General features: G+C 35.6%; 1 protein-coding gene across 4 annotated transcripts in view; it reads left to right on the forward strand.

Annotated features, from left to right (window-relative positions):
- The window catches only part of ncor1 (nuclear receptor corepressor 1), an 84797-nt gene that overhangs the window by 7129 nt on the left and 54702 nt on the right, over positions 1 to 22966 (forward strand). For all 4 annotated transcript variants that reach the window (XM_088088221.1, XM_088088220.1, XM_088088222.1 and 1 more), the window contains exons 3-14: positions 3328 to 3422; positions 3913 to 4120; positions 5197 to 5376; positions 7127 to 7240; positions 10698 to 10754; positions 10904 to 10956; positions 13076 to 13142; positions 16244 to 16416; positions 17761 to 17851; positions 18634 to 18812; positions 19582 to 19636; positions 20418 to 20519. In XM_088088221.1, the coding sequence (XP_087944347.1) occupies positions 3328 to 3422; positions 3913 to 4120; positions 5197 to 5376; positions 7127 to 7240; positions 10698 to 10754; positions 10904 to 10956; positions 13076 to 13142; positions 16244 to 16416; positions 17761 to 17851; positions 18634 to 18812; positions 19582 to 19636; positions 20418 to 20519 (1374 nt within the window). The remainder of the gene's footprint in view (positions 1 to 3327; positions 3423 to 3912; positions 4121 to 5196; positions 5377 to 7126; positions 7241 to 10697; positions 10755 to 10903; positions 10957 to 13075; positions 13143 to 16243; positions 16417 to 17760; positions 17852 to 18633; positions 18813 to 19581; positions 19637 to 20417; positions 20520 to 22966) is intronic.

Raw genomic sequence — 22966 nt, forward strand, 5'->3', positions numbered from 1 at the left:
AACATTGATTTTTATGTATTATTATTTCTGCACAGGGTTAAATACTCAGACTGCTCTGCACACAACATACGCTTTTCACAATCAGGCTATAAAAATATTATAAATATGATATTATTATAATATTATATATATATATATATATATATATATATATAAATATATATATATATATATATATATATAAATATATAATGATTTTCTACATTCATTGAGTTTACTTTGTTTTTTTTAGCCAACATTTTCAGAATTTTAACCCTTTAAATGTCAGGTTTTTGTCATGATGCCGCTGTTTTTAGATGAAATAAACACAAAAAATCAATTATTTTCAATATTCTACATGCAAAGTAGATTTTGTTGATTACCACAGTCTGGGATATATTAATGATCAGCAGCTACACTGACTGTGACAGGTCACCTAGTGGAAATAGCATGTATTTCCTCCATATGCCAAATATGGTCAAAATGACCTCATCAGGTGGAAAATAGTCAAAATGACAAATTCAGAGTCAAAAGCCCAGAATGACACCCAGAAATAATACAAGTCCTGTTTTTCTGCTCTGATGGCTGTGGGATCAAAAATGTCAGTTTGAATGGGTTTCAATGGAGCATTTTTGGACCTGAACAGTCTGAATGTAACTATTTAGTTTCCACAGTGTATTTTAGACTTATTGTAGGAGCTGAGCTGCAAATTCACTGATTACACTCAAATACACAATCTGGACTACGTTTAGGACACATGCATGAACGCAGACAAAATTATTTAAAAAATGAAAAATGAAAAGAGAATAAAATATGCCAAACAGTCAACAAAATAACAAAAATAACCTTTTTTTGCCAGATTAATACATGATTAATATGAAAAAATATCGTTCAGTTTAGTAATAATTGTGCAGCTCTATAAGGTTCGTGTTTATATGCAGCTCACTTTTTTTTTCGCACGTTAATTTGACTGTCATGAATTTTGGACGGTGTCTGTCCGCCGTTTTGGATGACACACTTCTCAGAAGCTTCCTTTCACAGAAAACTGTCAAAGGTACATTTCTGGACATTTGGATTGTTTGCTTAAATCCGGGACAAAACTGGAGTTATGAAATATTTCCTGTAACTGCACTGGCTTGTCTGGGGTTGTTTGGTCACGCTGAGCTGATAACATTTACGTGTTTTTTACCTGATGGCTTTTTTGATAAAAGCTTAAAATCAGTTTTCTTGACATCGACAAAATTAATGTGGAGCAGTACTTCTTCTTCAAATCTCCTGCTGCACAGATAAACGTGTTAATCTTGTTATTTTAACAGCGGGGGATCAGCATTCTTCATTAGTTTTTAATATTTAGCATTTAGACCTCCAGTTGTGCTGTTTCAGTGTGTTAAACTCGGAGCCGCAGTTGTCGAGCGGTTAAAGTGTCCACAGAGTTCATTTAGGAACTTTGCCTTTATTAGGCTGAATACAGCTGAGAGCTGACAGGAAACGAGGCGGGTGAGAGGGGGGCCGACGTGCAACAAAGGTCTCCGGCCGGACACGGGACGTTGCAATTAAATGTTGAGTGAGTGCATTAAATCCCGAGGCCACCAGGGCGCCCCTCAGACAGCTTTTAGCAGCAGCACGCTTCATAACCAGTGCAGAACAAATGTGCAAAAAGTGATGCTTCAGGTCAAAGTTGCATGAATGGATCAGCCGGTGTAGACGGCCGTATTGATTAAAACTGAAGCGCATCTGTTGCATAAGCTGGTTATGTCGCTGGTGTAGACAGGACTTTGCCTCTCTGTCAACATGGCTTCACTGCTGCATCTGTGGACTGTTGCTTTGTTATAGTTTTGCATGTTTTTGTCTTTTCTGATCAGCAGACCTGTCTGTTACTTAACATCAGGGTGTTTTAGAATAGAGGCCAGACTAGATAATCAAAATTTTTACATGATGTAAGAAAAAGTCGAATTATCGTGTTAGCCCGACTAAAACTGGACTTTCAAAATACATGTAAACATGTTGATTATAATAATTTCTCACCCAGATGATGCGATTAGAAGTCCAGTTATCCCGTCACGTAAACACCTCAGTCAGACTTAAACTGGTCGTGGTTTTCTGCGCGTGATCCAGGTTGCCGTGGCGCCCTCCTAGGGACTGTTTGTCATTTATGAAGGGGGAAGGGGTGCTGCAAAACAGGTCAGACTTTTTTAAAAAGTTCAAGCACTGAAGGGGGACTTTTTTTTTTTAAAAAAAATGGCTTAGATGAGAGACATGCAACTTGAAAAGGAAGTATTTTATATTTATTTTACAAAGAAAATATGGGATATAAATTAACCCCCCTGCCTCTGATAAATAAAGTAAAGTCCCACAACACCGACACGGAAACTAAACGATGTCCTGCTGTGGACGAGGCTGCAGAAAAACAGATTTTAGCTTCCTAAAAATATCAGTACCAGTTTCAGTGTACATTATATTTGAATATTGTCTTTATCTTCCATAACAGCTGATGGAGGCAGCGGTAGAGCATCAGAGCGCGGCGCACTTCCCGGGGATATTTGGCAAATTTCTGTAATCGATGATGTTGATTACATCAGTGAATCGCCCTACAAATGACACAGACGCAACTGTTTCATCTTTAAGTAGAAAAATATTCAACTTTCCCGCGCTCCTGGGAGCGGCAGCCCTCGGCAGACTTAATGCTTTTTTTTCCGTGGCCACGTCTGCTACGTTACAGGAAATATCTGGTGTTAGGGGACTGTTAGTTTGTTTGTTCACGGCCTGTTTATGAAAACACGTTAGTTTTTGCCTACATAGCTCCATTTGGTGCATTTCTGCAAACTATTATTGTCGTTTCATCGTGAGGTAAAGAAGAAACAACCCAGAAATGTATAATAATTCTGTAACAACATTTTGTAATTTGTGATTACGACAGTCGTAGGGGTGCCCAGTAGCTCAGTTGTTGGAGAGTGTGCAGAGGCTACGTCCTCACTGCGGCAGCCGTGGGTTCGATTCCTGCCTCTGCCCTTTTGCTGCGTCATCCCGTCTCTCTACCCCTTTCATGCTTAAGCTGTCCTGTCAAATAAAGGCAAAAAGCCCAAAATACAGTCCTTAAAAAAAATTTAAATATAGTTTTCTCTAGACATTTTCCCTTTGCTTTTTTTAAAGAAAAAAAAATCAAAATCTACAAATTTCTCTCAACTTGTGGAATTATTTCTTTGTTTCCTAAGTTTTTAAAAGAAATCACACCGATTTGCTCTGTGTTCAAAAGCTCAAATTCTTGTAAAAGGCGTCTAAAAGCACCGCAAGAGAAGTGATGCCACTCCAGGTTTCAAAGGGTTAATTGTTTATACCTCTTATTTTCAGGATTTCACCGTCCCAGACTATCGGACTCACATGCAGGATCCACAAGGTCGGAGAAGACCGTCTCTACTGTCTGAATTTCACCCAGGAACTGAACGGTGAGGCCTCACTTTGTATTATTTAATATTATTTGACATTAGCGTCTGTTATATGTAATCCGTTTTCTCGTTGCCCTTCTCGTCTGCTCGCCATATCGGCAGAAATGAGGCCGATATTTATTTTTTTAAGTCAGTATGTGCCGGTACGTTTGATTTTGGCATCAGCCGTTACTGACAAATACTCTAAAAGTTTGTCGATTCTCCTGTTGGACTTTTTTTTTCCGTTTTACATTCGTAGGCTCAGTTGGACACTCGATAGTAAGGCGCTGGAAGGGAAAAGTCTTTAAATGTTCGGTCCCTTTGGACATTTTCACACTGAGCTCCTTCAGGTAATGTCTGTATAAGTTCGGGACTGTGTCATGTTTTTCCTTTTTCGCCCCCTCAGGAACGCCATGGATGTCCCCAGATCGCAGTTTGGGAATCATACATCCGGACAACCAGATACAGCCTCCAATCCGTCTGTAAAAATCTTGTTTACTTTTGTCCCCAGGCCTCCAGAGAGACGCCATGGTTACGAGCAGCAGTTTCACTCCATGTCATCGCAGCAGGAGCACGAGGCCTTGGAGGCGAAACGCCCTCGCATGGAGACGGTCCCCGAGGCCCACATCACCCGAACGCCTCCCACCGCGGGGGGCATCCTCCCGCCACTCACCCACACAGTGCAGGACAGTCTGAGAGCCACTGTGGAGGTCAAAAAGGTGGGCGCTGTTCCTCTATTTCTATAAATGTCCTCACAGAGACAAACTGGGACACATTCAGACTTTTCTTTGTGATTTATAATGTCAGTGTGTTTGTGTTTGCTGCTGTAAGACAGAGACATGTTAGACCGTTTGAGACGCCGCCTTGTAGATAAAAAGGTAAATTTCAGTGCACGTTTGTTTGGACGAACATTTTTGAAACGGAGCAGCTAATGTTGCTGTATGAAGTTAGCAAAGCGAGATGCCCGGCACGTGTTTCGTGTTTCCAAAATGCAGCTTTTGTTTACATATAACACGTGCTCTGTCTGTTTACCGCGAGTTTGTCAGAAAGCAAAACATTTTCAGACTGATGATTTATTCCCGAGTAAATACGGTGACACAGATTTTCAAAATAAAGGCGCATCTGAAAGAGGATGATATGGATCAATGTTTTTACTTTGCATCTGCATTTATTTTTATGATTGCTGACAAAATTAATTATTTAAAACTGCAGAGGAAGTGTCAGCATGGGAGTAACTTCTTCTTTTTAAACCCTCAGGGAGCTATGTGAATGTATTCATTTTTTATTTCAATTTTCACTTGATTCTATAAAAAAATTAAAGCAGGAAATTTGCTGTATATGAAAGTTTCAGTTCTGATTAAACATTTGCTAAAGGCTTTCAAGAAAAAAAGGTTATTGTTGTAGTTTGTTATGTTCCAAATTTTAAATATTGACAGAAAGATTTTTATTTTTTATTGTAAATGCAAATCGGTTCCAAATATCAGTTATTAGTCTCATTAACTGCTAATAATTGGTATGAAAAAACAATGTTGATTGACCCCTAACATTGCCCTAATAAATAAGGTAAATAAATAGGCAACCGACATAAATTCAGGACTCACACAAGTGATAAGATAAATAATTGTTAAATAAAAAAACCCTAAAACGCTTCTCTATCACAGAGAGAAGGTAGACGGAGGACCTTTACAGCCTCACTGGCTGCGTTTTGCAGAATATGCCTGCAGGGATAAAAATCAAACATCCCGAGCTGCTTTTTCTTCTTCACAAACTCACTGAACCTTTGTGCTTTCGCCAGGAGTCTCAATTCACTGTCAAAGAGTCCCCGTCCCCCGGAGGACCTACGCTTCACATGGGGGACGAGCAGGACACCTCTCCCTCCAAACTGTCCAAGGAGGAGCTGATCCAGAGCATGGACCGCGTGGACCGAGAGATCGCTAAAGTGGAGCAGCAGATTTTCAAGCTGAAGAAGAAGCAGGTTGGTAGTGAAACCTTTTGTTTCTGCTCAAACACAATCGATGTTACGTAAGAAATCTTGGCACCAGCATCGGTGTCACTGGCTATTATGATTGAGCAATAAGCCACGATATGGGACCGAAGTGGTGTTAATTTTAGAACAGCGAAGACCAGTTGTTAAACCTCAAACATAACCGGCTTGTTGACGATATGAAATTACATGTAATTATAAACCACATGTAGAAGTAAATGTCTTGTACTTGATTTTTTTTGGGATTGTATATTCTTTGACCGCTCAGTCTAGCTACAATTTAAATAGAAATATTGTAAAGACAAATGTAAAAAGATGTTCTCAGCTTAATTTGTAGCTGCTGTGATAGTTTTCCAGCTGTCTTTGTGCTCTCTGGCGTTAATGAAGGATGTAGCTGCTAAAGTAAAAATGAATTAATCGAATGAATGAATCGATAACACTGTTAATATGGTATTAAATGAACAAAAATAATCTATACATAAATGCGTGAATTAATTGATAAATATCACATAAACTGATATTAACGTTTTAATTTGCTCCTTCATTTATTTACTTTTGTATTAGATTACAGATTTATTTTGTTACTATTTATTTCTGACTTTCATTTATTAGGCATTGAAAGAAATGCATAGAGAAAAAAACACAGATAAACACACATACAAATAAAAAACGAATTAAAATGAATACAAATAAAAAACAAAAACAAATAAAAATATTTTAAATAAATTCAAAAGAAAGATTTTAAAAAATTAATAATTTTTAATATTATTTGGATTATCAAATAAATAGGAAAGTATACAAACACAGACATGTAAATAAATTAAGCAAATTAAAACAGAAATATCAATTAATTCCAAATTTTATTTAATCACTTAATTAATGCCTGTGTTAATTTTTAATATTATTTTTTTTACATTTAGTATTACATATAGTACATATTAATTTGTTTTTCAAGTCATTTGTATAATTTTTTAATGTTGGCAGCTTTCATCCTCCGTACTTTTTAAGTCCTGCAGACCAGTTTATTTCTCACTGAGCACCAGGATGGATTTTTTGGGAATAAGAAATGTTTGAAAGCAATTCACCTGGGCTTAAAGATACGTTTATACATCTAAGAAGTGTGTTTCCGTCAACTACTGTACGTCTTTACCCAATAAGGTGCTCTCAAAAACTGAATTTCTAGAGGTGCAAGCTTTTTTTTTCTACGGATTATTTTCCCGTCTTGTTTTTTAATCTAGTTTTTCTCCCGTTATCTTTTTTGGAATTCTGTCTCATTAGATAGGAATGTAAAATCATGTTTCCCGGGAGAGTAAATCTCAGTTTTCAGTCTGTGTTTTTTTGTTTTGTTTATTTTTTTTTACAGGGCTTTTAGGGATTTATTTGTTTTTTTGAGGTATTTCAGGAACTCCTAATCTCGTCTCTGTAACCTGGCAGTTTACATAACCTTTAACTTGTAAACATTGACCCACCAAACACTCACCTGTTCAAACTGTCAGTTCTGTGAAAAAAAAATAAAATTGAACAAGCTTGCAGAGGGCGATCTGATAAAACCTCCATGGGCCTTCAGATCAGATCGACTCGGTGCAGATGCCACTGTTTTGTCCTTCTGAAAACAAACCAAACACAGATACAAATAGTAGAAATGGGTTGATTAGGAGAAAGGCGGCCCCCTTTATGTTCCCGTGTGTTTTGTATCGTGTGTTATTGGTCAAAATGTTTTGTGTTGGTGTTTGTCTCTTAGCAACAACTGGAGGAGGAAGCAGCAAAGCCAGTGGAGCCAGAAAAGCCAGTGACCCCTCCCCCAGTGGAGCACAAGCATCGCAGCATCGTCCAGATCATCTACGACGAGAACAGGGTTAGTCATCTGCCGCACACACCGAGACGCACCGACAACAAGCACCAGCGCTCCTTTTGTTATTTGTTGTTGTTGGAGCTTTTCTTTAATATCTCTAATTTGTGCATCCTCAAAGCTGCAAGAGGCTACTTTTCTTTTTATTTTGATAATTTGTTTATTTGGATTCAATTCTCTTCAATGCCATTCAGTTCAGTGCAGTTTAGTTCAATTCAATTCAATGCAATTCAATGCAGTTTAATGCAATGCAATGCAATTCAATTCAATGCAATTCAATGCATCTCAATGCAATTCAATGCAACTCAATGCAATTCAATGCAACTCAATGCAACTCAATGCAACTCAATGCAATTCAATGCAGTTTAATGCAATGCAATAACACTTAATTCCTCCCTGAGGGGCACTTTGTAAGGCACGCAGAGTAGTAAGGTAAAAAAAAACTACATAACGACAAAGATCTAAAATAAAACAATGACTTGGGTAACAAAAAAAAAAAAGAAGAAAATGCAATAAATAAAGCTGCAATAAATAAAAAGGTGTAAACATTCACTTCACAACAGTCATCTTTAATTAGGTAATTTTTACAGAGTGAACCATTTTTTCCATCTTTTAACACTTTTAAAGCAACAATAACATAAAAACAGAGATATAAACAGAGATATAAATGAATAGAAATAAAAATACAGGGTTAAGTTTTATTAAAACAAAATATTCAAATTTTTAATCTTGAAGCCGAATTGAAAAGGTAATTCTTTGCATTACAAAAAAATCCTGAATTATATCAAACCAGTTCTCTGCTGGTCTGACTGGAGCCTTTTCCTTGTAACTGCTTTTCTAGCAGCTTAGCTCAAAATTCCCAATAAATATTTAGTTTTTTATATTTTTAGATGTTGAGACTAAAATGCTAAACAGGAACTCATCCCACTCAAATGTGATTGTTATCCCAAATATAGTCACTAATTCTGCCCAAAACTGAGTGATGAGACTTCTGAGCAGGTTTCATAAAACATCTCTCTCTCTTAGCCCAAAAAAGAGGATACTTTTCAAGGGTTCAAGAAGTTTATTTTCCATTTGTACATGCACAGACCGGCAGTACGGGTACATTTGCGCAAGCTTAGTGGTGAAAAAACAACAGAGATAAATAAACACTGTAAAGTACAATTAAATACACACCATAAAATACAACAAGTTCAGTTAGTTTCTTTTGTTTGTCACTGAGCTGAAATTGTGCATCTTTCTGAGAACATGTGGGTTCCCGCTGTGTCCTCACAGCAGGGCCGACCACACGGTGACCACGGCCGACCAGGGCAGGTCTCCTCCCCGAAACCGAACCCTTAGTGATGTCTGAACACGAGTCTCGGGACTTTTAGTGGCTGAATCTCTGTGGTTTGGAGTTAAGTTTTTCTCCAGTGTGCCTGTTTGTGCTTCGAAGCCTCATTTTACGGTTTCGTTTTTATTCTGAGGCCACGTTCTTTAATATTTCATCTTTGTGCATCCTGGAAGAGGCTACTTTTCTTTTTATTTGACATTTTGTTTATCTGGATGCAGTTCAGTGCAATTCAATGCAGTTCAATGTAATTTAATGCAATAACATTTTATTCGTCCCCGAGGGGCAATTTGTAAGGCACGTAGAGTAGTAAAGTAAAAAAATATATAAAAATATACCCAACGACAATGAGCTAAAAGACTTCACATTTAGATTAAAACAGACCTACTAAAAACAGAAAAGTCTTTTCTTTGCATTTTTAAAAAAAATCCAAATCTGAAACAGTTTTTTTAGAGCACAGTTTATAAATTTTAGATCATTTACAAAATATTTACAAACCTTTTTATTTATTTTTTGAGAAAACAAAACTAAACTGAAAGACTAGAAGGTTCATACAAAGGTGCTTAAAGTACTTGAATTCGACACTCGGATATTTAAGTCCTGGAATTCCTTGAAAATCACACATTTTTAAGCCTCCGTGCAGGCGACAGCCACAGCTGGAGGCATGATGTTTTCGGGCTGACTGTGGTCAAAGGTCAAAGTCAAGTGTATTGTGGTTTTATGCATTATTGATGTTTTGCAGAAGTGTTAGAAAAAAGTCTTTTTTTACGACAGTGTGTGATATTTCCTTATTTACTCTTTTTTTTAAAGGAACTATACTTGAAACTAAAAATCGAGCGCAGAGGCAGGCCTCATTATCTGTATTTCAGCTGAACAATTGTGTGTGTGTGTGTGTGTGTGTGTGTGTGTGTGGAGGTCACTGTAGTTCATGTCTGTCAGACAGTGTTGTGGTAGGAGACAGCTGAGACACGCCCTCCTCCTCAGTCAGCCGTTAACCCTTTAGGCTGTAAAGCTGCTCCAGCGCTGTGCGCAGCGGTCGGTCTGGCAGCAGAGGTTGTTTTTCTCAGTCTGTTGACGTCGAGTTATGAAAAAAGGAAAATCAAGAGTCAGTCAGTGTTTTCTTGCCTGAGCTAACAGTCTTTTCAGATCCAAGAAAACCCTTTGAATTGTGCAACAGAGGAAACATTCTTTTTTTTAAAATTTATTTATTTATTTTTGTGTCGTGTTTTGCAGCTTTGACATTTGTGCAGCTGCTCACTTTCAGATGCACAAACTTTAAGATCAAATAATATGTATCTGAAAATAATCAAGCACCCATTTTTTTCTTTTCTCAGGACTAAAGATTATTATTATCAAGTTTTTTTAATCATAGTTTTCTATTTTTATTATTTTTATTGTTAATATAATACATATTTTGTTTTTTGTTGGTTTTCTAACTTTGTTGTATTTTTAAAATTTTTTCATTTCATATTGTTTAAGATAAGATAAGATAAGATAATCCTTTATTAGTCCCGCAGTGGGGAAAAATAATAATCAATCAAGCACCCATTTTTTTATTATTATTAAGTTTTTTCTTTAATTATAGTTTTCTATTTTTATTGTTGTTGTTGTTGTTGTTGTTATAATACATATTTTCTTTTTATATTGTTGGTTTTCTAACTTTATTGTATTTTTAAAAGTTTTTCATTTCATATTTGTTTAAAATAAGATAAGATAATCCTTTATTCGTCCTGAGTGGGAAAAATTCACAATATTACAGCAGCTATTCGGTACAAAGAAGTATAAGCAGCGGAGGAAACAATACAATTGTAAAAAGTAATTACAAATATAAAATTATTAAGATATTAATGAGTTAGATAATAAAAAACAAGGTGCTAAGTATGATTTTAAAAAAAGTGCAAAAACAGTAACGTAAATAAATAGAAAAAAAATACATTTATATAAGAAATAGGTTTATTTATTACTATCAATGTTATTATTATTGTTTTATTATAACCTATTTTATTCATTGTTAGTGTAACTGTTTCCTGTATATTTATCTCATGTTTAATTTTTTTATTTGTAAATGTTTATTATTAGATTTATATTGACCTCGTAATTAAGATATTTTCTGTGTTTTCTTTTTATTTCCAGAAAAAAGCTGAAGAGGCTCATAAAATCCTGGAAGGTCTTGGTCCTAAGGTTGAGCTGGTAGGTGATTTAGCGGTTAATAAAAATATTTGCTCTGAGTTTTGAGGAGCAGGGCCCGCTCAGGTCAGCAGCAGGTTAGATATCGCTGCTTGCCTAATAGCTGATGATTAATCCACTGTTTGTTTGCTCTGTTTTTTCTTCTTTCTTAGCCGCTCTACAATCAGCCATCGGACACAAAGGTGTACCACGACAACATCAAAACGTGAGTATCTGCTTTTGCTCCACTGATTCATTTAAAAAAAGTCCAAAAGCACCGGAGCAGATGCTCGGCGCTCTAACGGGATCACAGCCGAGGAAAGTGTCAGGGGTAACGCTGACATCAGCGAGATAAACCCGGCTGATAATTCGGTCTAATCTGATCGCCGAGTCACCCGCTTCAGTTGCCCGACTGACAGCGAGGAGAGAGGAAGTGAAAGGGCGTGTGCGTTAAGTGTTGGGGTTGTGTTGTGGGTCGAAGGCCAGGGCGTCTCGGATGAAAAATGTTATCAGCGTGCAGCGTGAGAGCGGCCCATCTGGCTCGCTCTTTATCAGGACAGAGACCACCTCTGTGTGAATCTGCTGCACAGGACGCTCTCTCAGGGTCAGCCCTCCCCGCAGCCGCCATCATGTGTAAACACAACAGTTCGCTGTATTTTGGACCCTTAACCCTTTAAAACCTGGATGGACATCGGTGCTGCGTTCCCTTTTACAAGCTACTTCACACTTTGAATCCTGAAAAAAACGGTTTCATTTCTTTCGTAAACGTGGGCAAAAGGCAACTTGGCTGGAAATGTCCGGCAAACTGGAAGAAATTAGTAAAAGGTGAAATGATAAATACCCCCCCAAAAATAGTTTAAAAAAGTGAGGATTATCTTGGGTGCCCAGTAGCTCCGTTGGTAGAGCGGGCACCCCATGTACAGGGGCTGTGTCCTCGCTGCAGCGGCTAAGGGTTCGATTCCGGCCCCTGGCCCTTTGCTGCATGTCATCCCAATTTCTCTCCACCTTTCACGCTATATCTGTCCTGTCTCAAATAAAGGCAAAAAGGCAAAAAGGCAAAAAAAAAAGAAAAAAAGTGAGAACTATCAGAAAATTTGCAGAATTTTGCAAATTTAAAAAATAATTATATCATAGAAGAAATATATAATAAAATATCTAAAATAAATACTTTTTTTTACTTATTTTCTGGTAATTTTCTTGTAACTTTTTTACTAACTTTTTGCAAAAAAAATTTTGGCCATGGCATATTTTTGAAAGAAATCAAACCAATTTGTTAAGGTTTCAAAGGGTTAACGGTGCAAATGAACAATGATATCCATGATGTCCTTTTGGTTTGGGTGTTGGCAAGTAAACCAATTTTTTCCCTCAAAGATTTTTCTAATTTACATGGTGCAGTTTTACGGAAGTTGAGAAGTGCCGTGCTTGTGATACATTTTTTTCTTAGAAAACTCTTCTCTAAAAATCCCAAGTCAGTTATTTAGTAACCTCAAAATAACAATCCCCCTTTTCCCCATGATGATGGATAATTTTTTAATGATTTTTAAGAATATAAAATGCATATTTCTTTATTATTTATCACGAGATAAGCAAATTTTGTTTTTTAAATTACAAAATAATTATATTGTGCCCAAATTTTAACCCACATTGTGATTCTTGTCAAAAAAGACCAAGAAAGACCTTTATTTCAGCAATAATTTCTCCCATTTGATAAAACTTTTAAAAACAAAAACATAATATTGCACATTATATAAATTCCAGTCATAACAAATTTAAAGTTATTCAGCTGTAGTATTTTTTTAATTAATTCTTTTTCATAAAAAAGGAGCTCCAAAGTAAAAATATCTTGAAATAATCATCTTTCATATTACCTTTTATACAAACCTTTTCTTTCTAGGTTAGATAAAAATTCAAATGGATTCCTGCTCATAATTACCCTGACTATGAATATTCAGTTTTCATATAGTTTTAGTGTTAAGTTTTTGAAAAAAAAGAAAAATATAATCCACATTTTTATTTTAGTCTTTTGTTTTCTCAATAATTTACATAAATTAACTTTTAATTACATAAAAACAAGCTTTGTCATCTTGAAATTATTAAATAACTCATGATCTTAAGGTAACGGCACTAAAAAAAAAAATTGCAATCACGGCACTTCTTGGCTTCCGTACACTTGTACTCGCTGAAGGAGGCACTCGTCTCTCTCCCGGATCTTTTCTTCTGAAATAAAAGGTTTCTTGTACTTTTTTCATGTGTTATGCAACTTTGTGTGCTCTCTGTTACTCCAGTAATTTTGCTAATGAACAAAGTAATTGTCATTTCACTAATTACGTGTTGTTTTCTTTTAGCAACCAAGTCATGAGGAAGAAGCTGATTTTGTTTTTTAAGAGGAGGAACCACGCTCGTAAACAAAGGGTAAGTGTCCCTGCTGTTTGGACAGCATTGTGGACGTTCCAGGTATTTGTGTCAGCGCTCTGGACACAACATTTCAGGCGCCACCCGTTCCCATGGTCGGTGCGGCGGTCACATCACGCCAGACTGTTTGCACTCGGATGACCTCAGCTGACCAGCGGGAATATTATTGGGATTTTTTAAACTTTTGATACGCAGTATTTTCCCTGTTTACTTAAAGCTGCAGGATATTGTCTCACTCTGCAGAAATTCAACAAACTGCATTTTTTTTGTTTTAACTTTTGCGTTTTTGGGGGAGTTTCACACACTTGGAGAGGACATAGTTTTAATATTACACATAAGCACAGTTTTCCCCCCAAGTTTTGTTTATTGAAATTTTCAGGGCATACATGTATCAGTAGTTTCATTTTAAAGTTCTCAATTCTGTATTCATACAAACCTCGACACACGGAGAATTAAGGAGATGAGAAGAATTAGTAAAAAAAAAAAAAGAAGACTTTAATGTTAATTAAATATTTAAATATTAATATTTATTAATATTAATATTAAATATTAATAAGTTATAAAAACACCCATAATAATAGTAATGATGATGATAATAATAATGATAGAATAACAATCTAAGATTTTTAAAAAAATCAAGAGTAAAATAAAAATACAGTTTACAGTTCAAAATAACATTATAGAAATAAAGATAAAATGAAATAAAATAGCGAGTAGGTAATGTTGACACCAAAAAATCGAAGTAAACACACCACATGATTGCTTCCCTGTAGTAAAAATAATAGAAATAAATTAAAAAAATAAAAATACAAATGCAATATATAGTAAAAAAATGCTATATAGAAAATAATAATGAAAATATAAATATATAAAAAATAATACATGTAACATTAACAAGAACATAGAGAAATGCGTTATTAACATGTTATTAAGTTTGACAGCGCTAATAAAAAAATATATATAAATGTAAGAAAAAGGAGAGAACTGATATCCATCCAGGCGTTAAAGGGTTAAATATGCATTAAAATTATGAGTATTGTCACATCGAAGAACAGATTTTAGAAACACGCTGGCCAAATATATATATATTTGTATTTCCACGGCTCAGTGAGTCCCGCCTCTCTCTGCTCCCTGTCAGGGTCACTCGGAGCGTTTTGAACAATGGCAGAGTGGCCTCACGCCAAGAGGAAGGTGAAATGTTTGCCTCTCTCCGCAGAGAGTGGAAACGAGGCTGTATTGTCCTCCCAGCGCAGGAATCTTTCCATGTCTTCACCAAACGGTTTTGACTCCTTTGATTTCAGTTTTTGATGCAGTAAAAGTTCTATTTTTAGCTGTAAAAGACGGTCTTTGTTTTTGTCCTTTAGGACTTTAATTGACCAGTTGTGAATAAATCCACATGTGCAAGACGTGAATGTGTTTGTTGAAAGTAAGCTTCTGCAAGTTTTTGACTAGAACAAGCTGTACCTGAATCAGGACACCGAGTGACGACAGACGCAAACCCACAACAAACACAACGAGTTCCTGAACGCCACGAACTCTCTCAACTCGTCTGCTCCCACTTTAACTTTCTGCAGCTTCTCTGTAGGTTTTCTTTTTCCCTTTAATCTTTGATACTGTAACACTGATTTCAGTGACATGTATTTAATTTATTTATGCTGCATTCAGATGCCTTTTACAAACATTTAAACCCTGAACAAATTGGTTTAATTTCATTCAAAAACATGGGAAAAAAGAAAAAAAAAACCAACTTTACAAGAGATGTCCTGCAAATTGCAAAAAAAAATGTATATGTAGAAAATAATTTTTTAAAAAAGCTAGGGAAAAATGTCAGAGAACTATGTTTAAAATTCGCATGATTATATATGTAAAATTATTTTTTAAATAATTTTATAGAATTATTATAATTTTTAAGTTCACTCGTAGACTGCAGGAGAAACATTCATTTGATTTTAATAAAATGCCCAATTTTATTGATGATGATTGTAAAACCCCAAACTTAAGTAAGTCGCCCATAAGTAATTTTTATGGGCGACAAGAAATAAGTATATTAAATTTTTTAAAAGCTGGGAAAAATTTCCAGACGGATACATTTTTATTTTTATTTATTTAACCTTTATTTAACCAGGCTGGTCCCATTGAGCTGCAGACGGAGACAAAATACAATTCACACATTTGAAATGTAAAAATTGTAAATTTAAACTTGGTAAAAAAGTTCCTCAAATTGCAAAAAAAAAACCCAACAAAACAGTAAAATGTGACCAAAATGACCTAAAAATTTGTTTTAAAAAAAAGAGAGAAAGGGAATCATCAGAAAAGTATTATATAACTAAGGAAAAATATCAAGAAATTTTATTTATAATTATGTATTTAAAATTAGGCTACAGAAAAAAATAAATCGAGAACCTTTTCCAGATCATCCCTGCTTAATGTTTTTTTTTTTACTTTTGTTATTTTTTGTTGCTAATTTCAGTAATTTTCATGTAACATTTTATTAATTTTGTGCAAATGTGCAAATCCTTTACAATTTTTGATTTCCTTTTTTTGTACGTATCCTGCAAGCACTTTTATTTATTCATTTTTCGTACTGATGTTATTTCTTCACTCAGATTGCAGAAAAAGTAGTGCTTTGAATTTGGACGCAGGTTACGGGGATTTGGATAAATAAAAAACACAGATCCCACTGTTTCGATTGCATTAAAAAGTAAATTTTTGTTATGTATATAGTGGTTTGTTCTTTATATTCTGACAGTTTTCCTTAAAATTAGATTTTAACAACTGCTATAAATTGAATTGTCACCCCTGTTTTCTTTTATTCTTGCCAATAAACAGCCCCAATTTTAAATTAACTATGTTTATAAAAATGGAAGATCTCAGTACATTTTGAATCCGTGTTACAGTTGGCGGTTTAAGAATACAGTGTAGATACAGTCGACAGATTTTATTTGTAAATATGAAAAATAAGGAGCTTCGTCATCGTGTTTAGTTTATTTTCCTTCAGGATTTTTTGCTTATCGTATTAGCTGGAGGTGATTATGGCTCATGTTGTTCTGATGGGTGCCGTCCTCTGATTTTTTTGATTTTTTTTCATGCGGTGCACACAGGAACAGAAGATCTGCCAGCGCTACGACCAGCTGATGGAGGCGTGGGAGAAGAAGGTGGAGCGAATGGAGAACAACCCCAGACGCAAAGCCAAGGAGAGCAGGACGCGGGAGTATTACGAGAGGCAGTTCCCCGAGATCCGCAAGCAGAGAGAGCAGCAGGAGCGCTTCCAGAGGTAAACATCTGCACCGCTCAACGCTTGATGTGAGACGGTGTCGTGGTACAATATGCTCTCTGCTACGACTGGTTCCTGCTCCGCTCCATCACGGATTCATGGGTGTTTCGTGGTCGCAAAATGTGAAAAAAAGCAAGCAAAAAGCAAATTTTTAAAAAATAAATTATGCCTTCCAAACCACAAATTTTTAAGAGGGAAAAAAAGGCAGAATTTTCTCTTTAATAATGGCCAACAACATTTCAAAGTCAGTTTATTTATAAAATTGTGTAAAAACCCTGTTTTTGCATGGATAATGAAAACAAATATTCCTCTTAACTTTCCTCTCTGCCTGCAGCTGTGCATGTTTGAGCTGAATCATTTAACACATATTAAAAACAACAATGGTGCACATTTCAAGAAAAGGAGACGTGCAGAGGAAACCCAGAAAACCCTCAACGGGCTCGACATGTGAAACTATCAATCAGTGCATACGGACTCTAACATTATTGTAAAACGTCGCCGTAATGTACCTCCGCAGGCTGCACCCTTTAAATCACTAAATTGCCTGTTGTTCTTCAGGTCTTTAATAATGTTTAAAAGTTAGTTTTTTCCCTCTTTGACCAGAAATGTTGGCTTTCTACCGCAGCCGTGCAAACTATCGGCGAGTTTGTTTGTGCGCCAAGCTGACCGTAAACAGACTTAGAGGCCATGAGTCGTAAACTGCGGTTAAAACCCCAAATATTCAAAACGTGCCATTTACAAGTCCAAAAAAATGCTCCTGAAACCAAAAATAATGTTTTCATTTCGTAATCAGAAAATGCTACGTTCAGAAAAAGGCCACGATAACGTTGGCAGCCACACGCAGACGTTCGAATCGTCTCCTGTGTTTTTAAGACGTCTTTTCAGCTACGGCCCAAAGAGAGGACGGTAGGTGATGTGCGGTGGCCTACTTTGGGCAGAGACGCTGTGTGTGGGTGGGAGACGGGGTCAGGGTCCAGCGTCTGGTTGTTCCTGGCGCTGCTGACGCTTTGTGCTTTCATTGAAACCTCCAAGAAAGAGTTTGCATGTCAGCACTGTTTATTCAGACTGCCAGACCGTGAAGGAGGAAGCAATAACCAGTAACTGTGCAGAGACTCTCTTATTCATTAATAATGGTCGATACAATCATCCTGTTCATTAACAGAGCTCCCAAACATGGCTCCTGTCGCCCATATTAAAAATCCGACCGTGGTTTTGGTTGGAAAAGAAACAGCTATGAAAAAATTGTGGAGGCTTGGAAATCTTATTTCCTCTGAAAGGAATGCAAATTTAATGTGACATTTAAAATAGAGTTGTAACATTTGTTTTTTGTGTTTTTTTCTGCAGGGTCGGGCAGAGAGGAACGGGTCTTTCTGCAACGATTGCAAGAAGCGAACACGAGATTTCGGAGATCATAGACGGCCTTTCTGAGCAGGAGGTGGGTACTCGCTGGAGAGCATTTTAACCCTGTGAAATATGAGTAAAATCAGCTTGATTTTCTTTCAGAAACATGGAGAAAAAAGGCAAAGAAATTAACCAAAAAAATTGCCAGAAATTAGAAAAAAGTGCAAGAAATAAAAGTTTTAAAAAAAACAAAACCAAAATAAATTATATTATATTATATTATATTATTTATTATATTGAGAAAAAGGTCTCGAAACTATATTTGGGAAATATATTGGGGAAAAAAAATATTTATATATATATTCACATATGTATTAAAACATGTTTTATATATACCTGAATTTATTTAATATTTACAATTATTTAATAATAATTTTGAATGTTTTTTTTTCCTTATTTACATATGTATTTCTATATTAATTAATTCTACGTTTTCTACATTTATACACATGTAGTTCTAATAATCAGGAATATAGCTTCATTTTTTTCATTTTTTTATTTATCTCTCTTTCTCTTTAAACTAATTTTAGCCAACCAAAACACTTTTCTTTTCCAAATATTTTTGACTGGAAAAACTTGACACAGTGCTGAGCTGCAAAATTAATGTTCAAGTTCTCAGTTTTCAGATGATGAATGCAACTTTTATGCTGAATATACTGTTGACCTGCCAACTCCCCATACGGATCGCCTGTCCCCCCTAAAAAAGACAAAACGTAGAAGAGGTTTATCTGCATACGCCGTAGATGCAGAGAGCTGTTTTTTGAGCTGCTCTCTGTTGGAGTAACTGTGGTCGCCTTCTCTGTCTTCGCTCCACAGAACAACGAGAAGCAGATGAGACAGCTGTCCGTCATCCCTCCCATGATGTACGACTCGGAGCAGCGGCGAGTGAAGTTCATCAACATGAACGGCCTGATGGACGACCCCATGAAGGTGTACAAAGCCCGGCAGTTCATGAATGTTTGGACCGAACACGAGAAGGAGATCTTTAAGGAGAAGTGAGTTTGAATTTGTTCACAGTTTGTCCCTCTGAGTCTGTAGTAGAGCCCGATACCGATTTTAGGATGGAAAAATTCACAGATTACCGATATGGCGACCGATAAAGTGAATTTTTGAGCTGCAATGAAAATTTCTGTGTGGATTGTGTTCTGATTTTGCACCAAAATTATTACGCAAAAGTACTCAGAAGGCTGCTTTCTAAATAAACAACTTTTATTCAACAATTTACTTATTTAACATTTAACAAACAAACATAAAGAATGAATGAAAATAAAATAAACATCAGTTCTCTATGTGTTCAGCATCAGTCTTCACTGACAAGTCAAATAAAGGATATAAAAACAAACATCAGTACTGTTTGGTCTTTGCTGACCATTTAAATAAAGAATAAATATAATAAAATAAATATCTAAATAAACATCAGTACTGTTCAGTATCTGTCAATTTCTGACCATTTAAATAAAGAATAAATATAATAAAATAAATATCTAAATAAACATCAGTACTGTTCAGTATCAGTCAGTTTCTGACCATTTCTCAACCTAAAACCATCGTTTTCTATGTTTTTTGGTCTGTAAAAAAGTTTTCTTATCAGCGCATATTGGGAAAAAAATATATACGCCGATGCTGATATTCTCCGATATATCAGGCTCATATCGGCCGATAATATCGGTTGACCGATATATCGGTCTGGCTCTAGTCTGTAGTATAATTTTTAGACCGTAATGCCGCCGCTGACGTGCACTGATGATTGGCTTCTCTTTCCAGGTTTGTCCAACACCCGAAGAACTTCGGCCTGATCGCCTCTTACCTGGAGAGGAAGGTAAACTGCTGCCTGTATTTTCACATTTTTACGCCTGTTTTTTTGGCTGTGAAGGCTGCAGCTGGAGGTATTATTTTTCCGGGTTGTTAGACCGTCACCATACGGAATTTTTCTCAAATTTAGCGCTAATATCCACCTGGACTCAAAGATGAACTAATGAGATTTTGGTGGTCAAAGGTCAAGGTCACCGTGACCTTTGAATAATATCTCAGAAACACCTTCAGGGATTTTTTTTCAAATTTGGCACAAACATTTAAGTGGACTTGAGGATGAGCTGGTTAGAATTTGCTGATCGAAGGTCAAAGGTCAAGAACACTGTAACTTTGTAATTTGTAATTTATTTATTTAACCCTTCGGGCTCACTTTAATATTACACAATCTTGTATTGCACAAAATGCGCTTTTCAAAATCTTTCAAAAGCTTTAAAAAATATTACACATAATATTATTTTCTACTTTCATCAAGTTATTTTTATCCAACATCAATCCTAATCATAAATATCAAATATTCATTAATTTTCAGAATTTTAACTTTTAATATCAGGGTTTTTATATGTTTGGATTTTTTTTTAGTTTTTTTTTTATTATGTTTTTTTTATTATGTTTTTGGTATTGTATGTATTTTGTGTTGAACTGCACCTTCCTGCGTATTATTTTAGTCTTTTTGTGTATTGCACTCGTCCAACTTTGCATTGCACGTGCTGCGCAGCAGTTTCCCTCGGGACAAATACATTTCTATTTTATCTCACGTCTTATCTTTCATATTCTGGCTCTCGTTTCAGTGTGTTGCCGACTGTGTCCTTTACTACTACTTGACCAAGAAGAATCACAACTACAAAACGCTGGTGAGGCGAAACTACGGCAGACGGAGAGGAAGGAACCAGGTAAACATGAGATTTTATTACATACGTGTTTACAGTTTGTTCCCTCTGTGCGTGACGAGATGCTCGCTGTTTCCTCTTTGAAGCGGTAAAAAAAATTTAAATGGAGACGAGCAAAGTTTGTTAAACTTTGCAGAGAAACATGAGTATTTTCGGGGAGTTTGTAATGGTGACGCCTCTGTCAGGTGGTTTGGGCGTTTCACGTGCTGAATTGCAGCATCGGGTTTGTGTGACTGTTGCTGCACCTGTTTCATGTCTCTTCAGACTGACGGCACATTTAGAGGCTGTGTGCACGGCAACACTTCTTGCATGAAACATTAAACTTTTGTTGAAGTTTGGTCTTTCGTTCACACGGCAACGGTGTTTTCGGGGCCTGAAAATACAAACTTTTGAAACCTGGTTCCAGAGTGTGATTTGGAGACCCGAGCAAATGAGCAACTTAAACAGAAATGACCCAAACATTTGCATAGAATTAATTAAAAGTTGCAAGAAAATGAACTGAAATTAGTATTAAAAAAAAAGAAAAGTAAAAGGAAGAAAAACAGAAAAGTTTCTAAATTAAAGAAAAAAATAATTGAAATAATTATTAGGAAATGGTATCTACATTTCCTGTAGATTGGAGAAAAAAAGTTGATTTAGGAAATTATTTAAAATATATATATATAGGGGAAAATGTCCAGAAAACTATATTTCTAATAATCATATTTAACTATATAAAAGTAATTTTCAGAATTATTTTAATTTTTAAGCACTTTTTTCTAGGTCATATTCTCCCTTTTTTTTTGTCTGTTTATTTTGGTCCCCCCCCCCCAATTTTTGGGTAATTTTCCTGTAATTTCCTTCTTCAGTTGCTCATTGCCTTCTTCTAGATAAATGAATAATTAAGCCTATTTGCCCGGGCTTCACTGGGCTAATTGTGCAGTCTGAGCTCCAGTTTGACTTTCTTGTTTGTAATTTTTCCCAAAGATACATGAGCATGAAAGATCCAGTATATACACTTTACACAATACACTGAAATACAGATTAATAACGGCATTTAATTATATAAATAGTTTGAATTTGTGGAAAATGTGTTCAGGAAACTGATTCTGTCGCTCGCAGTTAACTAGTTAGGCAAAGTTTTGAGTCTGATTATAAGAGTTGAACCGAGTCCTCCGAAGTGCAGTTTGGTTTCGAGATGTGCGGAAGTGGCCGCAGTGTTAAGAGGATGATTTTATTTTCTCCGTCTGGAAAATGATTGCTCACTGAGGAAGAGGTGGCTCCAGTTAGTCTGTGTGCTTGACACTGTGACAAATCAATCTTTCTTTATGGAGCCACATGAAGCAGAAATGACAATAGAATCAAACAGAGAGTCGTGTCTTTATTTTTCCCACGAAGAAAATGATTAGCAGATTAATCAATGATTAAAACGATGGCTGCAGCTGCAAAATGGCACTTACAGACAAACTGGTGTCTTGTTGAGGCCTTTGTTTTTACACAGGGTTTGTACAGTCGTGAAAAAACGGGGAAAATTAGGGAATATGTAAATCACATTTTTTTAAACTAAATATACATTGAGAGTTTGTGAAAGTCATGGAAATCACGGAAGTCACTTAAACCTCTGCAATTACACATGATGTGTTCAACATTTCACTGTCGGAAATGTGAAAATTCAACGATAATTTCTGTTTTAACATTTTCTGGCTGTGATTAAGGTGTAATTATTATAATTTTTGAAAAAAAGAAAACAGGCTTTCTAATACCACAAGCCAAGCGTTTCGATGGCATGTTTTAAAGAAAAAAAATATTTTCTTAAAACGTCGCCAAAAAAATAAAAAATAATTGCCAAAATGTTTTCTTAAAAATCACAATTAAAAAAAGGCAAAATGTTCTCTTCAGAAACTGCCAAAAGGAAAAAAAAAGAATTTCTTTAAACAGCCAATTTTATAAAGATAAAGATTTAAATTTATTTTTTTAAAAATTAATTAAAATAAATAAAAAAAAAGCATGCCTTCCAAACTGAAGAGCCTGCTGGTCTGGAAAGCATGTTTTAAAGAAAAACTGTGAAAATATTTTCTTCAAAAATCACCAACAATTAAAAAACATACAAACACAAAAACCCCAACATTTCTTTTAAAGAAAAGCCTAGTTTTTTTTTTAAAGTTTTTTTTTTAAAATTGCCAAAATGTTTTCTTCAAAAATTTCCAAAAAAAGGTTTCTTGAAAAACTGGGGGTGAAAAAGCCAATATTTTATAAAGAAAACATGCCTTTCCAACCAGTGGGCCCATGTTTTCCTTTAAAAATCAGCAGTTAAATAAAAAGAAAATACAGCTACTAAACCCAAGATTAGCAGAAGTTCCTCCTCAGTGATTAAAAAAAAATATTTGACATGCTTTCCCTCTTTTTGCACCACCTCTCTCCTGTTATAAAGAGCAAACAGTCTCTTAGTTATATTTAAATACTCAGTTCTT

Source organism: Plectropomus leopardus, chromosome 15 (genome assembly GCF_026936395.1).
Source record: "Plectropomus leopardus strain MGB_pleo_1.0 chromosome 15, ASM2693639v1, whole genome shotgun sequence".
NCBI lineage: Eukaryota > Metazoa > Chordata > Actinopteri > Perciformes > Serranidae > Plectropomus > Plectropomus leopardus.